General features: G+C 37.8%; 1 protein-coding gene and 1 pseudogene across 1 annotated transcript; both read right to left on the bottom strand.

Annotated features, from left to right (window-relative positions):
• The window catches only part of LOC127137502 (U11/U12 small nuclear ribonucleoprotein 31 kDa protein-like), a 39,581-nt pseudogene extending 31,993 nt beyond the window's left edge, over window positions 1–7,588 (bottom strand).
• An 11,783-nt stretch (window positions 7,589–19,371) lies between these two features.
• On the bottom strand, window positions 19,372–20,196 carry LOC127137501 (U11/U12 small nuclear ribonucleoprotein 31 kDa protein). Its single transcript, XM_051063961.1, has one exon. It carries the CDS (start codon window positions 20,194–20,196, stop codon window positions 19,372–19,374), a length of 825 nt encoding a protein of 274 aa, XP_050919918.1.
• Between the last annotated feature and the right edge of the window lie 494 nt (window positions 20,197–20,690).

The raw sequence follows: 20,690 nt of genomic DNA, 5'->3' as shown, positions 1-20,690 counted from the left end.
ATTCCTCTATGGACGACACAAGTCTTTTGAGAAGTCTCTCCAATCAGAATAATCCCATTGTGCATCAACCCTTTTTTGATGTCAAGTCCCCAAACACGTGGGAGATTCTAGAATCTGTTGTAGCATTCAGAACTGCAGTTTGACCCGGTCACTCTGGTGCATTTCCACCATACTGAATCGGATAACCGGTGTCTTCGTTGTCCAAACTGCAACATCGTCATGGTTCACATCATGATCCAGACCCAGATATGGCCTCCAGACAAACTGTAAAAGAATACGAAACGATTAGATGGAAAATAATTTGAGAAGTATTTTTAAATTAAAATATAGTTGGGTAGGATTATTACATCGTCATGTCCAATGTGGTCCAATAGATTTCGATAGACTACAATAGCGTGTTTCAGACACCTGTTGTAGTTCATTCCCCTTACTGACCACCTAAGATAAAAAAGAAGTGAAAAATATTATTTACTATTAATTATAATATAAAATATAATTAACTAAATGGTGAATGGTAAAGTGTTAGACTTACTTGGTTGCAAACGGGAACACGAATGGGCGCTCATTTATCGAGGCGAGCGACGACATTCTTGACCAACCCCAAGCTTGAAGCAAATACGCACATGAAAAAAATATAGGTATTCTTTTTTGTATAATGTTGCATAATAAAGGTAAATACATTATATTTACAAAATTACCTGTACTTTCTGGAAATAAAAAATTATCAAATAAAATCATAATATAACACCAACCTTTTATTATTTTCTCATACTCGGTTGAATCGTCGGGAATTACTATACTGACATAATATTGTTTAAGGTATTTTAAACTTATACCTTGCCCCCTTGCTTGACCGGACGTGTCTCTCTCAGTTTCATCGTCTAGCAAATGGGCACCCAATAATTCATTGCAGATATTGTTGTCTTGGTTAACTCGTTCACTCACTGCCTTTCCATCTATACGGAGACCCAACAACATGTACACGTCCTCAAGTGTGACGGTACACTCACCAATCGGAAGGTGAAATTTGTGGGTCTCGGGTCTCCACCTCTCCAACAAAGTTAGAATGAACTTGTAGTCCACCGAGTACGAAACAATGTTGAGTAGATTTCCAAATCCACATCCTCTAATATATGGTTCTATTAAAGGATCGTGGGGTACATATTCATGTACACGACATCAAAACCGCTTCGGATCCTAATAATAAAAAAGTAAGAAAATGCAATTAGAAGAAGAAATACATAATCAACAAGGACAACTCTATAAGAAGTAAGAAAAACGTAGATAACAAAGGTATAAGACTAAAAATAGAAAAAGTAAAAAGAGAGAGATGACATACAAATGCCGATATATTCTCGAGCGTGCCTCTATGTTCATCGCCCATAGTCAACAAAGACATGATTTGATTTTGCAAAGCTTGAGTGTGGTAGAGGAAACAAGTGTGGTAGAAGAATATAATTGAGCATTCATGAAGATGATTTGAGATTGTTGATATGAGAGGCTATTTATAAATGAATGAGTGAGTAGGTTTGCAACCTAAGATGAATGTGATTGGTTGCATGGAATGGCAAGAGAAGACAAGGGAATGACAAACTTCAGAAAGCATGTGAGAGATAGCATGTGAGGAATCTCTTCTAGGCGCATGTGAAGAATCAACATGTAAGGGAAGATGCGCCATTCCTCTTGGCGCCTACATGTGATTCTTCACATGCAAGGAAGAGGCTCCCTTCCTCTTGGCACCTTAGTGTAGGGCAATGGGAAGGGGCGCCCTTCCTAGTGGCGCATAAGACCAATTTTTGTGAAGAGGCACCCATCCTTTTGGCGCCCCAGTTACTTTATGGCGCCTAGGGAATGGGCGCCTAGGTGGGAATCTCAGGGCTCGGGCGCATGTGTGTTCTTGTCACTCTTTTCTCTGCATGGTTGATTCTTTCTACTACATGCATGGTCAAGTTTGTACAAACAATGACCAAGTTATCAATGCAACGACCAAGTTAGCAATGAAACATTATTTATGTTGTGTGGATGAACAACTTAGCAATGCATTCAATTCCCTTAAAGATATCTACATATTTAATATTTCAACAAAATGTCTTCCACACAACATTACATGATCAGTGCCCATGTCGAAGGTGAAATATTTGATCATCAGTTGTTCGGTTTTTGTTTTCGAAACACAGAGGTAACTCGGTTTACAATAAATCGACGATCAAATTTTTCACATCTGAAACAAAGAATAGAAAAGAAATTGCAATGCAGTAATGTGGGCCAAATCATCTATAAAAATCCGGTTTGGTTTGTAGAAAACCAGGTTAAATTTTATCAGAAGAAGATTCGAGATGATGATGATATTCAGCATATGTTTGTCAGTCACGAACAATCTGGTTACAACGATATAGAGTTGTATATATTACCACATCAACAACAGGTGTCTCTGTACATTGATCAGTCACAAGTGTTTTGTGAGACTGGTGACGAACAAGTTGAGGTGAATGTTCTAGACGACAAAGAAGAAGAATCTGAGATCATGGTTGATTCGATGGTGAACGCTGAAGAGGAAGAGGAGCCAATACCAACAAGTTAAGTATACTGCCCACCCCAACAGATGACAAGGTTAAATTTGGGTTCAGATGAACCTTTAGCTGATGTATGGTATAATCCTTACGTGTAGATGCAAGGATCTTTGAAACAAGCAGACACATTTCGCACAAAAGAGGAATGTGTAAGAGCCATTAAGAAGTTCCACATGCAACTATCAGCTGATTTCAGAGTTGACAGAACTGACGCATCGAGGTATAAAGTTTATTGTCCGAATGAGCACTGCCTTTTTATGTTGTCAGCTTCGTACCGGAAGAGGAGCGAGTCTTGGGAGATTGGATCAATGGGTCCAGATCACACATGCATGCTGACAAACCCAATCCAGGACCATCGTAAATTAAGCTCTCAGCTAATATGTGATGAAATATTATCTGTTATTAGCGACAATCCATCATTAAAGGTGAGTACAATAATCTCGCATATTAGGGCAGAGTATGAGTACACTCCATCATATAGGAAGGCATGGATAACTAGGACAAAATCTATTGAAAAAGTGTTTGGCAATTGGGAGGAGTCTTACAAACAACTTCCAAAATACTTGTTGGCTCTAAAACAATATGCTCCCTGGAAACAAATTGTCCGCCTATACACCAGATGGTACGTGTGCTGTTGGAAATAAAATATTTCACCGTCTATTCTGGGTGTATCAACCAGGTATCATAGGTTTTTCTTTCTGTAAACCAATTATACAAACTGATGGTACATGGTTGTACGGAAAATACAAAGGAACGTTACTGATGGTAGTGGCACAAGATGGGAACATCAATATTTTTTCAATCGTCTTTGCCCTAGTTGAAGGGGAGACTGCTGAGGGATGAAGTTTTTTCCTAAGAAATATCTGATTGCACGTTGCACCTCAGCCTAACTTATGTTTGATCTCCGACAGACACCCTTTAATCATCAGTGCATATAATAACATTGACAACGGCTGGCAAAATCCTCCTTCGACGCATGTGTTATGTAATAGACATATTGCTCAGAATTTCATGCGGGAAATCAAAGATAAGACGTTGCGGAAGAAGGTTGTCAATGCAGGTTACACATTATCAGAAGCTTCTTTCAAACACTACCACAAGGAAATAAGATTGTCAAACGAAGATGCGGTACGGTGGATCCATGGTATTCCTTTGGAGAAATGGACTAGGGCATACGACAACGGTCAACGTTGGGGCCACATGACAACAAATCTTGTGGAATCAATGAACTCTGTCTTCAAAGGCATCCGTAACCTACCAATAATCGCTTTGGTGCATGCTACATATTTCAGGCTAAGGGCGTTGTTTGAAACCAGACGCTTAAAATGGAGTTCAGTGTTGCAATCTGGACAGTTGTTCAGTGATGCTTCGATGAAATTCATCAGACATGAAGCTGCCAAAGCAAACACACATGTGGTTACGGTCTTTGACCGAAGTAAAGGTTGGTTTTGTGTTGTCGAGTCCATGGATCACAATGAGGGCATGCCGATGGGACAGTACAGAGTCGAACTAGATAGAGGTTAGTGCGACTGCAGAAAGTTCCAAGCCTTTCGTACCCCCGCTCCCATGTCCTTGCGGCATGCTCAAAGGTTCGAAGGGATCCATCATACTTGTTATCTGAAGTTTACAAAATCGTCAGTCTTTCAAATGTTTATAAAATTAGTTTTTTCGTAGTGGCAAAAGAGGATTATTGGCCAGAATATCAAGGGGACATCGTCTGGCACAACGAAGTTATGCGAAGGAAGAAAAAGGGTCGCCCAAACAGCATCCGATTGCGAACCGAAATGGATACGGCGAACAAAATGGTTAGACTATGTAGTTCATGCCGTCAACTAGGTCACAATCGTAATAACTGTCCTAGTGTTAGAATGAGCACAACCAGATAAATTTACATGTACCTCTATTGCAATATTTGAAAAATAAATTTATTTCATATTAGACGTCTGTCACGAAAGTACCATTGCATAAACAGTAACACATATAATTATAACAAATACAAGAACTATGCAATTACAACCAGCAAAACAATTTTGAACATGTAATGCATCATCCTACGAGCGTCTTGGTCTGTCTTAATATCCACCAATTCGCGTAATTCTCCGTGTTGGTTGAACGTGGACACAAGCCATTGTATTCTTCTAATCCGTTCACCCTCTCCAATTTCTCCCTCTAACCAACTGTACAATGTCCGATTAAGACGTTCAAGCATATTTGTGTTCCAAAGTCGAATCTGTACCGGAGCCGCAACGGCAGAAAATATTACATCAGCACTTTGTTTTTGAATGTATGCAGACATTGTTGAAACAGGGAAAATTGAAATTGATGGTGGTTGAATTGTATTAGGAGATGAGTTTGAGTGAAAAATATTGCATCCAATGCGTGGTATTTATAGAGACGGACAAAACATGTGGGCGCTTGAGGGATTGACGCCCACATGACCATCACATGCAGCCAGATGAATTAGCACCCACACAACCAAATGCACCTAGGCGCCACTAGCATTGACGCCTCCTCATGAGGCCCAATGCAGGCGCCACTAGTATTGGCGCCTCCTCATGAGGAGCGCAATGCATGCGCCAATGCTAGTGGCGCCTCCTCGTGAGGAGCGCAATGCATGCGCCAATGCTATTGACGCCTCCTCTTTATGCATTGGGGGTGCCCCAGTTCATCTGGCGCATCCTCTACCAAACCTGGTTATTTTGATAATTTTTTTAAATAATTAGTTATTTTGAAAAAAAATTTAAAAAAAATATTATTTTGAAAAAAAATTCCAAACTTTTACCTACTTCCTCTTCAAGACCACCCATATTAATCCTATTTGAATCTGCTCAAACTTCAACAAAATTCAAGAAACCGATATCTTGAATTTCACAAAACTCCCAATATCTTTATATCTGAGTACAATTATCGTACTATGTAATCAAGCTTCATGTTAATCCTATTCATAGAGGATATGAACTCTACTATTTTCATTAACTTGTGCCATAAGACAATGATTCAATTAGTAAAAAATATGAGCATACAAATGTATATAGACAATCATGAATATGGTATCTATCGGTTATATATAACTGTCAACTGAATATGGTTTCAGAGTTATAGATATATCCAAAACTAACAATGCTTAAAACCAACAGTACAACAGTAACAATTGACCCCAAACTCCATATAATATAACTATACTTAATCCGATTCAAATCCATAATTCAGAAAGAAAGGAAATAGCATAACAATAACCAATTTATTTTTCTACATATCATTACAATGACATTCAAGATTAGCCCATGGTTCAAAAAGTTACAGAATAATTAAACCTGTAATTTAAAGCCTAGTGTCGAGGGTGAGGCACAAATTGGTATTATTCTCCAGCTCAGCCAAGTGATTATGCATGAAAAGGATACCACATTTTCTCTGGGAGAAGCAATTTAAGCATTCTAAGAGAAACTTGAGAAATACTCATCAATCTGCATAAAAATGCTCAGTAGACATCAAAGAGTAAAGGTAATCAGAAGAACTGTTACCCATGGTTTTAAACTGCTTTCCACAAGAACGGCGACAGTAATTGTGACTACAAGTCTACAACCTATGCTTTTCAAGATCTCAACAACCACATCAAATCCAGCTATATCTGACTACAATATTCTACATATCAAATATCATAACATAACCACCACAACTGTAATTAAAAACCTTACTTATATGATAACAAGATGTGCATAAAGTAAACCAGGGTGTTACAATTTGATTACATTACATGTTTTAACTGAACCAAAATAAAAAACATAACGAACAGGCTTTTCCTTTCTGTTTTACAGGTAAACCGAATGCTAAATTAAGCCGATAAATAAGAGACTCGTTTGTCATCATTCATTAACTATGAAAATATGGAATACACAAAAATGCTCATCACCAATTCACCACCACTATCACTAATTACTACCACAATAACTAATAACTAACATGTGCTTGTGATCAAAACCATAAACACATCCAACCAAGCCAACAACATATAAACAATTTCATCAATTACACCATATCTTGATAAAAACAAAAAATTTCCATTTAGATCTATGAAACACTGGCACATATATAGACACGACACACATGACTAGTTGAATAATGCGGTAATGCGGAATACCAAACACACACCTTCAATCTGAAGTGTCAATGCTACATAGTCATGATCAATCATCATCATCATGATCATTCTCATCACTGAAATACCCAGCTTTCTTCCCTTTCTTCTTCATCTTGTTGTTGTCCAAACCCTCGTCATCATTTCTGTTTCTCCCCAGCAACCTTTCACCCGCTTCATCATCCACAACAGAAGCCCAATTATCGTCAAACTGCTCCGCAGCAATCTGACCACCCTCCTCCTCCTCATCATCACCTTCCTCCTCCCCATCCCTATCCCTCAGCCCACTAAATCCCCGTCGCGACTTCTTAGGCTGAGGCCGCGACCTCGGCCCCAACTGATTCTTAGGACACTCATACGACAAATGACCATGCCCCCCACACTCATAACACAAAGCAGTCTCAGTATTGTACACGCGCTTCCGAATAAACTCCGGAGCACGTCCATTATCAGCAGCAATAGAAGTAGTTAGAGTCCTTCCATTGAGAATTTTCTTATTCATCTCCGCCACGGCGCGTTGGGCGTCATTACGAGAAAAGAATTGGACAAACGCGACACCGCGGCTTAGGCGCGTGTGACGGTCTTTGAGAACGGTTACACGCGCGATGCGGCCGAAAGTAGAGAAGAGCGTATGGAGATCGGAGTTTGTTAGGGAGTAATCTAGATTAGAAATGTATAGCGTCGATTTTGATGGTGCTAAGGGTTCACCTGTTCCTCCTATTGATGATCATTTGTTGTTCGGTTTTGATTGGGGTTGATTACTGGATGTGGTGTCGGTGGTGGTGTTGGGGGTTGAGGACGAAGCGCAGTAGCGGTAGTAGAAAACGTCGTCGTCTTCATCGCTGTCGCTGTGTTTTCGTTTGTGTTTCTTCTTGCTTGACATTTTTTTCGGTTCACGTTTTTTGTTTCCGGCAACGGCGTTCGGTTTCCGGCGACGGAATTAGTTCTCCGATGCTTCTTTAATCTATAGAGGAAATCTGAGAGTGGAGAGATTCTATAATGCATTTGAGAAACCCTAGAGAAGTGAAGCGAAACTCCAAGCGGATCTGGACATGGATCCGGATATTTTGGATTGGTTTTATATATGGTTTTATCCATTCTTATTTTTTTATAAGCAGTACTATCCATATGTAAATGGACAACTTGCTCACCGCCAGAGTACTTGTAAAGATAGCATAAAACTGAAAATTATTATGTTTTAATATTTTTTTATTTAATTGGTCAGCCACCCATCTGCATATATAAATTTTAATAATTTTTTGTTAGTATGATGCTAGATTTTTTAAGACAAAAATTTCTAGTTCGTTAGATATACAATTTTATTATATTATTTTAGATTATATTTTAATATCTTAAGATAAATAAAGTTATTGAAATTTAGCAAAAATAGAATAGAGTGAAATAGAAATTTTACTACTTTTCTATTTGAATAATTAGCGATAAAAACAAAGTAAGTTTTTGATTCTGCTCATATAAAAGAGAAACAATACTGATGGAAAGTGATGAAAATTTTCATTCTGCTCATATTAAAGGGAACAATACTCGTAGAAAGTGATCAATACTAGTAGAAAGTGATGTAATTTTTTATTCCTCATATCTAAGGGAAACAATGCTAATGAAAAGTGATGAAATGAAATAAAATAGAATAATAAAATTTTATTATACTGGATCTGATTTTAATTAACTCAAACAATGTAATCTTATTCTATTTCATCTCATATCATCTCATTGCATCAATTTAAGCAAAACATTAGTCTAATAACTTCAGTTTCACAACATTTAAAAACTCTTATGTAGAATTTGTCCAGAATTGAAGAGGACTCATCTCTTACTAGAAACTCAACAATTAATTTGTTTTCAAAAGTAATGCTTTATTTATACGCTTAGATTATGTTTGGACATCTTAAAATAAAGATATAAGAATAAAAATGAACATAGTGAATCAACAAAATTAGAAGTACATACGATTAAAATGCATCAAAATCGATGACATATTTTTTAATTTATTGAACTTTTCGCATTAGACTTTTTTCTATTGTATTATTTTTCAACATCATTTAATTTCTAGAACTCATGCATCCAATCCAAAAAAGCAAAGTTCTCACTCAGATGTTTCTTCCTTAAGACGTTCTCTCCATTCTACGAATGTTGGTGGTAGAGGACACCCTCGTTTCAAATAAGCTTGTATAAAATGCATCTTAGTAGCAATCTGTCTAATCAAGACAACCCGGCCATTTAAATTATTTGGAAGGCAACTTAGCAGAGGGAAAACGATTTACGAAAAACTATGTCTTGTAAACTAAACTAAAATTCAGTCATATACATTTGATATAAGATGACTCATTTCAGAAAAATTCATCCACTTTATTGTCGTTGTGGGGACACCAATTTTACTAAGAATCAAAGGATTTTGAATAGCTTGTATTTGTGCATTAGTCATATAGAGTCGCATGTAATTGTCGCACCTCAAAAAAAGATGATAATGCGATCCCTCGCGATAGGACGCGGAAAAAAAAATGTTGTTCGAAACAGAGTCGCCACCGAACTTTATTTATTCCAATGAAGGAATAGGAAAATATCGAGAAAACCTTTAGAAATAAGAATAATGGTCGTCGCAACCATATTCGGGTTCGGGAGTCGATTACGCACGGGGAACGTATTAGCACCCCTCACGTTCGTTGTACTCAACGGGAACCTTTTAGTCTGATTTTGCTATTTGACTGTTAATTGACTGTTTATCTGCTTGCTTCGAGTAATTAGAATTGATGATAGATGTGGATGAAGACCTCAGGATGGGGGAAATGGGAGGTTTTTTATTAGTGTGCTCGCGAAGATACAGCAATCTCCTGCCTACGTATCCTTATGATGCAATAAGGAAATCATAGCATTCGTAGTTCGGGCTACTACGAATATTGGTTGCGTTTTGTTTTGATGAACGACTGTGTAGGTCGGCGTTCTAACGGTTAAACACTGGCTTGTCTACTCTCGGTGGAGGCTCTAGCACTGGTTTGTTGTACGCATTAGAAAGGATTGACAGTGTTCTTTTTGAAAGGGTTTTGGTCACGCGGGGGTGACGAGTTGAATTGACGTGTTTGGATTTGATTGGTTTCGATCGCTCGAGGGCGAGAAGTTAGGTTTGATTTGTTGATGATTTGAGGAACGACGAAAGATTGAGCAATATGGTGTACACCAATCGTTCAATTCTTTCGAGGAATAATAAGGCGTGCGCCTTCTATTCCCTTTTCGTTCGAATTGTTTTGAAAGTTTGTTTGCGGATGTTGAATACGCACGGTAGTGAGGCGTACGCCTCCTACTTGCTTATTCAAAGAATAACGAGGCGTACGCCACCTATTCCCTTATCCAAGTTTATTTAACGTGTTTTAGTCGGAAGTCGATAATTTGTGCAATATGGCGTACGCCAATTATCCAAACAATCGAGAGACGGTGAGGCGTACGTCTCCCATCTTTTATCACCCGAGGTTTAAATTGTAAAAAGATATGTTTAGATATTGCATTCGATTTATGAAGATAGCTTGAATTTTGGGTTGGTAGGTTTGGATTTGTCGATGATTTGAGCAAGGTGGCGTACGCCAATTATTCAAATAATCAAGGAGTGGTGAGGCGTACGCCTCCCATTCTCTATTGAAGTTGTATAGTTTATTTTGTAAAATTGGGTTTGATATAAGAGGTGATTTGAGTTTATTAGAGGTGAAAAATTGATTTGAAATTGTATGATTATTAGGGTTTTAATTGAATGACGAAAATCCGAGCAATATGGCGTACGCCAATTATTCGAATAATCGAGAGATAATGAAGCGGATGCTCACTATTCTCCTTTTCCTTCAAAGATTAATTATTAAAAATAAAACTTTTAGAATTTATAATTAATTGGTGGAGTGATTTTAATTTTATGGAGTTTTAGGGTTTTAAATGAATGACGAAAATCCGAGCAATATGGCGTACGCCAATTGTTCGAATAGTCGAGAGATAGTGAAGCGGAGGCTTACTATTCTCCTTTTCATTCAAAATTAAATTAAATAATTTTTAAGAGAATACTATTTAAATACGGTGAATTTGAATTTATTTAGAATTAATATACTTTTGGGAAAGACTATTTGGTATTGGACCAACGTCAAACTTATTTATTAGAAAATAAAGTAAATTATTTGTTGACGTTAACCATTAATCCACCATTTAACTAATTATAATATTATAACATCAATTACATCTAAAATTATTAGATTACTTTTCACAATATCAATTCATAATTTAAAAAACAAATACTTTTAAAATTACTGACTTAAATTTATTTATTTATCTTCTATTTTGCTAAAATTATATTTTTTTACTCTCCAATTTTTAAAACTAATATTTTGGTTCACTATTGAACAACATTGCATTATTTTTAGTTTTCAAAACTTTACTTTCATTAGAGAGGTACTTCATTTCAAAATTATTTTACCAAACAAAATTTATCTCAAAATAAACATCATTTTACTTTTTCAATATCAATTTCTTTCAGAATGCCATTAAATAATTAAAACTTCTTTCAAGTCATTATTCTCCTATACATTTATGACAATTTATAAAAACCTTAACCTATTCTTATTTTAGGGTGGAATGAGTAAGCAATCAATAGACATTTATGAACTAATAAAATATATCATTGTTTTTATAATTAATTTTATTTTTTATTTTATTTGTATTAAAATATTACAAATATATTAAAACAAACTTTTAGATTTTTTTTTCAAAATAACCATTATTTTCAAAAATAATTCCAACATAACCAATTATTCAAAAATATTACCAAAATAATCAGGTTTGATAGAGGATGCGGCAGATGAATTGACGTACCCCCAATGCATGAAGAGGAGGCGCCAATAGCATTGACGCATGCATTAGACTCCTCGTGAGGAGGCGCCAATGCTAGTGGCGCCTACATTGGGCCTCATGAGGAGGCGCCAATGTTAGTGGCGCCTATGTATGTTTGATTGGTGTATGCGCCAATTCATCTGGCGCATACACCCCCTGCTATTTTTTTTTAATTATTAATATTTAATTTTTATTATTTAATAAAAAAGAAATAGTAATGAAAAAAAAATTCATTGATGACCTGATCGAGCGATGGTTGGTTGGAAGGTCCAATGGAATTTCCAGCTGTATTTGATAGATGTGTCATCATTTGCTCCCAATATCCGGAGGGGCACTGGCCAACGGCGCTTCCGTAATGGAGTTCGGTGCCCATGTCATCGTAGTTAGGGCGTTGTGGTTGAGTGAATTGGGGACGATATAGTTGCCCAAATTTGGTCATTGAGTCGTTTTGGAAACAAAGCAATGGTTTCTGGGGCGACTATAGTTAAACAATGGTTGGGTGTTATTGATGGGGGGCTACGATGAAGTGACCCATATGAATCATCTGGGCTATAGACAGTTGTGGTTGCGGGGTTTGATTCTTGGTTTTATGTTTGAGTGAGAGGTATGAATGGATTGCGACGTTGGATGGTTGGTTGTTGGGTGGTTGGCATGAACGGGTTGCGATGTTAGGTGTTTGGTTGTTGTGTGTATGTGGTTGGTTGATGTTGTATGGTTGGTTGTTGGGTTTGGGTGGGTTCACATTGGTGTCGGGTGGTGAATTGTTGTGGGGCATACGATGACGAAGCATGTTGGCGTGGATCCATCAAATACCGCGGCTCAGATACAAATTGTTGAGTTGTTACCGATCTAAACCATGCCATATATTTTGTTGAGTCGGTCTTGCACCATGGATATCTGGTTCGTTCAAGATGTGTTGTCTTTGATTCCTCTATGGATGACACATGTCTTTTGCAAAGTCTCTCCAATCAGAATAATCCCATTGTGCATCAACCCTTTTTTGATGTCAATTCCCCAAACACATGGGAGATTCTGGAATCTGTTGTAGCATTCAGAACTGCAGTTTGACCCGGTCACTCTGGTGCATTTCCACCATAGTGAATCGGATAACCGGTGTCTTCGTTATCCAAACTGCAGCATCGTCATGGTTCACATCATGATCCAAACCTAGATATGGCCTCCAGACAAACTGTAAAACAATACGAAACGATTAGATGGAAAATAATTTGAGAAGTATTTTTAAATTAAAATATAGTTGGGTAGGATTATTACATCGTCATGTCCAATGTGGTCCAATAGATTTCGATAGACTACAATAGCGTGTTTCAGACACCTGTTGTAGTTCATTCCCCTTACTGACCACCTAAGATAAAAAAGAAGTGAAAAATATTATTTACTATTAATTATAATATAAAATATAATTAACTAAATGGTGAATGGTAAAGTGTTAGACTTACTTGGTTGCAAACGGGAACACGAATCGGCGCTCATTTATCGGGGCGAGCGACGACATTCTTGACCAACCCCAAGCTTGAAGCAAATACGCACATGAAAAAAAAATATACGTATTCTTTTTTGTAGTTCTATACATTGGACTATATAAATGGGCCAATACAGCTGAACCCTAACTATAAGTGTTTACCTTATTAATGTTGCGCAATAAAGGTAAATACATTATATTTACAAAATTACCTGTACTTTCTGGAAACAAAAAATTATCAAATAAAATCATAATATAACACCAAGCTTTTATTATTTTCTCATACTCGGTTGAATCGTCGGGAATTACTATACTGGCATAATATTGTTTAAGGTATTTTAAACTTATACCTTGCCCCCTTGCTTGACCGGACGTGTCTCCCTCAGTTTCGTCGTCTAGCAAATGGGCACCCAATAATTCATTGCAGATATTGTTGTCTTGGTTAACTCGATCATTCACTGCCTTTCCATCTATACGGAGACCCAACAACATGTACACGTCCTCAAGTGTGACGGTACACTCACCAATCGGAAGGTGAAATGTGTGGGTCTCGGGTCTCCACCTCTCCAACAAAGTTAGAATGAACTTGTAGTCCACCGAGTACTAAACAATGTTGAGTAGATTTCCAAATCCACATCCTCTAATATATGGTTCTATTAAAGGATCGTGGGGTACATATTCATGTACACGACATCTAAACCGCTTCGGATCCTAATAATAAAAAAGTAAGAAAATGCAATTAGAAGAAGAAATACATAATCAACAAGCACAACTCTATAAGAAGTAAGAAAGACATAGATAACAAAGGTATAAGACTAAAAATAGAAAAAGTAAAAAGAGAGAGATGACATACAAATGCCGATATATTCTCGAGCGTGCCTCTATGTTCATCGCCCATAGTCAACAAAGACATGATTTGATTTTGCAAAGCTTGAGTGTGGTAGAGGAAACAAGTGTGGTAGAAGAATATAATTGAGTATTGATGAAGATGATTTGATATTGTTGATATGAGAGGCTATTTATAGATGAATGAGTGAGTAGGTTTCCAACCTAAGATGAATGTGATTGGTTGCATGGAATGGCAAGAGAAGACAAGGGAATGACAAACTTCAGAAAGCATGTGAGAGATAGCATGTGAGGAATCTCTTCTATGCGCATGTGAAGAATCAACATGTAAGGGAAGATGCTCCATTCCTCTTGGAGCCTACATGTGATTCTTCACATGAAAGGAAGAGGCTCCCTTACTCTTGGCGCCTTAGTGTAAGGCAATGGGAAGGGGCGCCCTTCCTAGTGGCGCATAAGACCAGTTTTTGTGAAGAGGCACCCATCCTTTTGGCACCCCAGTTACTTTATGGCGCCTAGGGAATGGGCGCCTAGGTGGGAATCTCAGGGCTCAGGCGCATGTGTGTTCTTGTCACTCTTTTCTCTGCATGGTTGATTCTTTCTACTACATGCATGGTCAAGTTTGTACAAACAATGACCAAGTTATCAATGCAACGACCAAGTTAGCAATGAAACATTATTTATGTTGTGTGGATGAACAACTTACCAAGGCATTCAATTCCCTTAAAGATATCTACATATTTAGTATTTCAACAAAATGTCTTCCACACAACATTACATGATCAGTGCCCATGTCGAAGGTGAAATATTTGATCATCAGTTGTTCGGTTTTTGTTTTCGAAACACAGAGGTAACTCGGTTTACAATAAATCGACGATCAAATTTTTCACATCTGAAACAAAGAATAGAAAAGAAATTGCAATGCAGTAATGTGGGCCAAATCATTTATAAAAATCCGGTTTGGTTTGTAGAAAACCAGGTTAAATTTTATCAGAAGAAGATTTGAGATGATGATGATATTCAGCATATGTTTGTCAGTCACGAACAATCTGGTTACAACGATATAGAGTTGTATATATTACCACATCAACAACAGGTGTCTCTGTACATTGATCAGTCACAAGTGTTTTGTGAGACTGATGACGGACAAGCTGAGGTGAATGTTCTAGATGACAAAGAAGAAGAATCTGAGATCATGGTTGATTCGATGGTGAACGCTGAATAGGAAGAGGAGCCAATACCAACAAGTTATGTATACTGCCCACCCCAACAGATGACAAGGTTAAATTTGGGTTCAGATGAACCTTTAGCAGATGTATGGTACAATCCTTACGTGCAGATGCAAGGATCTTTGAAAGAAGGAGACACATTTCGCACAAAAGAGGAATGTGTAAGAGCCATTAAGAAATTCCACATGCAACTATCAGCTGATTTCAGAATTGACAGAACTGACGCATCGAGGTATAAAGTTTATTGTCCGAATGAGCACTGCCTTTTTATGTTGTCAACTTCGTACCGGAAGAGGAGCGAGTCTTGGGAGATTGGATCAATGGGTCCAGATCACACAAGCATGCTGACAAACCCAATCCAGGATCATCGTAAATTAAGCTCTCAGCTAATATGTGATGAAATATTATCTGTTATTAGCGACAATCCATCATTAAAGGTGAGTCCAATAATCTCGCATATTAGGGCAGAGTACGAGTACACTCCATCATATAGGAAGGCATGGATAGCTAGGACAAAATCTATTGAAAAAGTGTTTGGTAATTGGGAGGAGTCTTACAAACAACTTCCAAAATACTTGTTGGCTCTAAAACAATATGCTCCCGGGACAATTGTCAAGCTGGAAACAAATTGTCCGCCTATACACCAGATGGTACGTGTGCTGTTGGAAATAAAATATTTCACCGTCTATTCTGGGTGTATCAACCAGGTATCATAGGTTTTTCTTTCTGTAAACCAATTATACAAACTGATGGTACATGGTTGTACGGAAAATACAAAGGAACGTTACTGATGGTAGTGGCACAAGATGGGAACATCAATATTTTTTCAATCGTCTTTGCCCTAGTTGAAGGGGAGACTGCTGAGGGATGAAGTTTTTTCCTAAGAAATCTTTGATTGCACGTTGCACCTCAGCCTAACTTATGTTTGATCTCCGACAGACACCCTTCAATCATCAGTGCATATAATAACATTGACAACGGCTGGCAAAATCCTCCTTCGACGCATGTGTTATGTAATAGACATATTGCTCAGAATTTCATGCGGGAAATCAAAGATAAGACGTTGCGGAAGAAGGTTGTCAATGCAGGTTACGCATTATCAAAACCTTCTTTCAAACACTACCGCAAGGAAATAAGATTGTAAAACGAAGATGCGGTACGGTGGATCCATGGTATTCCTTTGGAGAAGTGGACTAGGGCATACGACAACGGTCAATGTTGGGGCCACATGACAACAAATCTTGTGGAATCAATGAACTCTGTCTTCAAAGGCATCCGTAACCTACCAATAATCGCTTTGGGGCATGCTACATATTTCAGGCTAAGGGCGTTGTTTGAAACCAGACGCTTAAAATGGAGTTCAGTGTTGCAATCTGGACAGTTGTTCAGTGATGCTTCGATGAAATTCATCAGACATGAAGCTGCCAAAGCAAACACACATGTGGTTACGGTCTTTGACCGAAGTAAAGGTTGGTTTAGTGTTGTCGAGTCCATGGATCACAATGAGGGCATGCCGATGGGACAATACAGAGTCGAACTAGATAGAGGTTAGTGCGACTGCAGAAAGTTCCAAGCCTTTTGTACCCCCGCTCCCATGTCCTTGCGGCATGCTCAAAGGTTCGAAGGGATCCATCATACTTGTTATCTGAAGTTTACAAAATCGTCAGTCTTTCAAATGTTTATAAAATTAGTTTTTTCGTAGTGGCAAAAGAGGATTATTGGCCAGAATATCAAGGGGACATCGTCTGGCACAACGAAGTTATGCGAAGGAAGAAAAAGGGTCGCCCAAACAGCATCCGAATTCGAACCAAAATGGATACGGCGAACAAAATGGTTAGACTATGTAGTTCATGCCGTCAACTAGGTCACAATCGTAATAACTGTCCTAGTGTTAGAATGAGCACAACCAGATAAATTTACATGTACCTCTATTGCAATATAAGAAAAATTAAATTTATTTCATATTAGACGTCTGTCACGAAAGTACCATTGCATAAACAGTAACACATATAATTATAACAAATACAAGAACTATGCAATTACAACCAGCAAAACAATTTTGAACATGTAATGCATCATCCTACGAGCGTCTTGGTCTGTCTTAATATCCACCAATTCGCGTAATTCTCCGTGTTGGTTGAACGTGGACACAAGCCATTGTATTCTTCTAATCCGTTCACCCTCTCCAATTTCTCCCTCTAACCAACTGTACAACGTCCGATTAAGACGTTCAAGCATATTTGTGTTCCAAAGTCGAATCTGTACCGGAGCCGCAACGGCAGAAAATATTACATCAGCACTTTGTTTTTGAATGTATGCAGACATTGTTGAAACAGGGAAAATTGAAATTGATGGTGGTTGAATTGTATTAGGAGATGAGTTTGAGTGAAAAATATTGCATCCAATGTGTGGTATTTATAGAGACGGACAAAACATGTGGGCGCTTGAGTGATTGACGCCCACATGACCATCACATGCAGCCAGATGAATTAGCGCCCACATGACCATCACATGCAGCCAGATGAATTAGCGCCCACACAACCAAATGCACCAAGGTGCCACTAGCATTGACGCCTCCTCATGAGGCCCAATGCAGGCGCCACTAGTATTGGCGCCTCCTCATCAGGAGCGCAATGCATGCGCCAATGCTAGTGGCGCCTCCTCGTGAGGAGAGCAATGCATGCGCCAATGCTATTGACGCCTCCTCTTTATGCATTGGGGGTGCCCCAGTTCATCTGACGCATCCTCTACCAAACCTGGTTATTTTGATAATTTTTTTAAATAATTAGTTATTTTGAAAAAAAAATAAAAATAATTATTATTTTGAAAAAAAATTCCAAACTTTTACCTACTTCCTCTTCAAGAACACCCATATTAATCCTATTTGAATCTGCTCAAACTTTAACAAAATTCAAGAAACCAATATCCTGAATTTCACAAAACTCCCAATATCTTTATATCTGAGTACAACTATCGTACTATGTAATCAAGCTTCATGTTAATCCTATTCATAGAGGATATGAATTCTACTATTTTCATTAACTTGTGCCATAAGACAATGATTCAATTAGTAAAAAATATGAGCATACAAAAGTATATAGACAATCATGAATATGGTATCTATCGATTATATATAACTGTCAACTGAATATGGTTTCAGAGTTATAGATATATCCAAAACCAACAATGCTTAAAACAAACAGTGCAACAGTAACAATTGACCCCAAACTCCATATAATATAACTATACTTAATTCGATTCAAAGCCATAATTCAGAAAGAAAGGAAATAGCATAACAATAACCAATTTCTTTTTCTACATATCATTACAATGACATTCAAGATTAGCCCATGGTTCAAAAAGTTACAGAATAATTAAACCTGTAATTTAAAGCCTAGTGTCGAGGGTGAGGCACAAATTGGTATTATTCTCCAGCTCAGCCAAGTGATTATGCATGAAAAGGATACCACATTTTCTCTGGGAGAAGCAATTTAAGCATTCTAAGAGAAACTTGAGAAATACTCATCAATCTGCATAAAAATGCTCAGTAGACATCAAAGAGTAAAGGTAATCAGAAGAACTGTTACCCATGGTTTTAAACTGCTTTCCACAAGAACAGCGACAGTAATTGTGACTACAAGTCTACAACCTATGCTTTTCAAGATCTCAACAACCACATCAAATCCAGCTATATCTGACTACAATATTCTACATATCAAATATCATAACATAACCACCACAACTGTAATTAAAAACCTTACTTATATGATAACAAGATGTGCATAAAGTAAACTAGGGTGTTACAATTTGATTACATTACATGTTTTAACTGAACCAAAATAAAAAACATAACGAACAGGCTTTTCCTTTCTATTTTACAGGTAAACCGAATGCTAAATTAAGCCGATAAATAAGAGACTCGTGTGTCATCATTCATTTGCTTGTGATCAAAAAATGCTCATCACCAATTCACCACCACTATCACTAATTACTACCACAATAACTAATAACTAACATGTGCTTGTGATCAAAACCATAAACACATCCAACCAAGCCAACAACATATAAACAATTTCATCAATTACACCATATCTTGATAAAAACAAAAAATTGCCATTTAGATCTATGAAACACTGGCACATATATAGACACGACACACAGGACTAGTTGAATAATGCGGTAATGCGGAATACCAAACACACACCTTCAATCTGAAGTGTCAATGCTACATAGTCATGATCAATCGTCATCATCATGATCACTCTCATCACTGAAATACCCAGCTTTCTTCCCTTTCTTCTTCGTCTTGTTGTTGCCCAAACCCTCATCATCATTTCTGTTTCTCCCCAGAAACCTTTCACCCGCTTCATCATCCACAACAGAAGCCCAATTATCGTCAAACTGCTCCGCAGCAATCTGACCACCCTCCTCCTCCTCATCACCTTCCTCCTCCCCATCCCTATCCCTCAGCCCACTAAATCCCCGTCGCGGCTTCTTAGGCTGAGGACGCGGCCTCGGCCCCAACTGATTCTTAGGACACTCATACGAAAAATGACCATGCCCCCCACACTGATAACACAAAGCAGTCTCAGTATTGTACACGCGCTTCCAAATAAACACCGGAGCACGTCCATTATCAGCAGCAATAGAAGCAGTTAGATTCCTTCCATTGAGAATCTTCTTATTCATCTCCGCAACGGCGCGTTGGGCGTCATTACGAGAAACGAGTTGGACAAACGCGACACCGCAGCTTAGGCGCGTGTGACGGTCTTTGAGAACGGTTACACGCGCGATGCGGCCGAAAGTAGAGAAGAGCGTATGGAGATCGGAGTTTGTTAGGGAGTAATCTAGATTAGAAACATATAGCGTCGATTTTGATGGTGCTAAGGGTTCACCTCCTATTGATGATCCTTTGTTGTTCGATTTTGATTGGGGTTGATTACTGGATGTGGTGCCGGTGGTGGTGTTGGGGGTTGAGGACGAAGCGCAGTAGCGGTAGTAGAAAACGTCGTCGTCTTTATCGTTGTCGCTGTGTTTTCGTTTGTGTTTCTTCTTGCTTGACATTTTTTTCGGTTCAGGTTTTTTGTTTCCGGCAACGGCGTTCGGTTTCCGGCGACGGAATTAGTTCTCTGATGCTTCTTTAATCTATAGAGGAAATCTGAGAGTGGAGAGATTCTATAATGTGTTTGAGAAACCCTAGAGAAGTGAAGCGAAACTCCAAGCGGATCTGGACATGGATTCGGATATTTTGGATTGGTTTTATATATGGTTTTATCCATTCTTATTTTTTTATAAGCAGTACTATCCATATGTAAATGGACAACTTGCTCACCGCCAGAGTACTTGTAAAGATAGCATAAAACTAAAAATTATTATGTTTTAATATTTTTTTATTTAATTGGTCAGCCACCCATCTGCATATATAAATTTTAATAATTTTTTGTTAGTATGATGCTAGATTTTTTAAGACAAAAATTTCTAGTTCGTTAGATATACAATTTTATTATATTATTTTAGATTATATTTTAATATCTTAAGATAAATAGAGTTATTGAAAT

This window comes from Lathyrus oleraceus, chromosome 4 (assembly GCF_024323335.1).
Source record: "Lathyrus oleraceus cultivar Zhongwan6 chromosome 4, CAAS_Psat_ZW6_1.0, whole genome shotgun sequence".
NCBI classification, from domain to species: Eukaryota; Viridiplantae; Streptophyta; class Magnoliopsida; order Fabales; family Fabaceae; genus Lathyrus; species Lathyrus oleraceus.
This window is presented reverse-complemented; position numbering and strand designations above follow the sequence as displayed.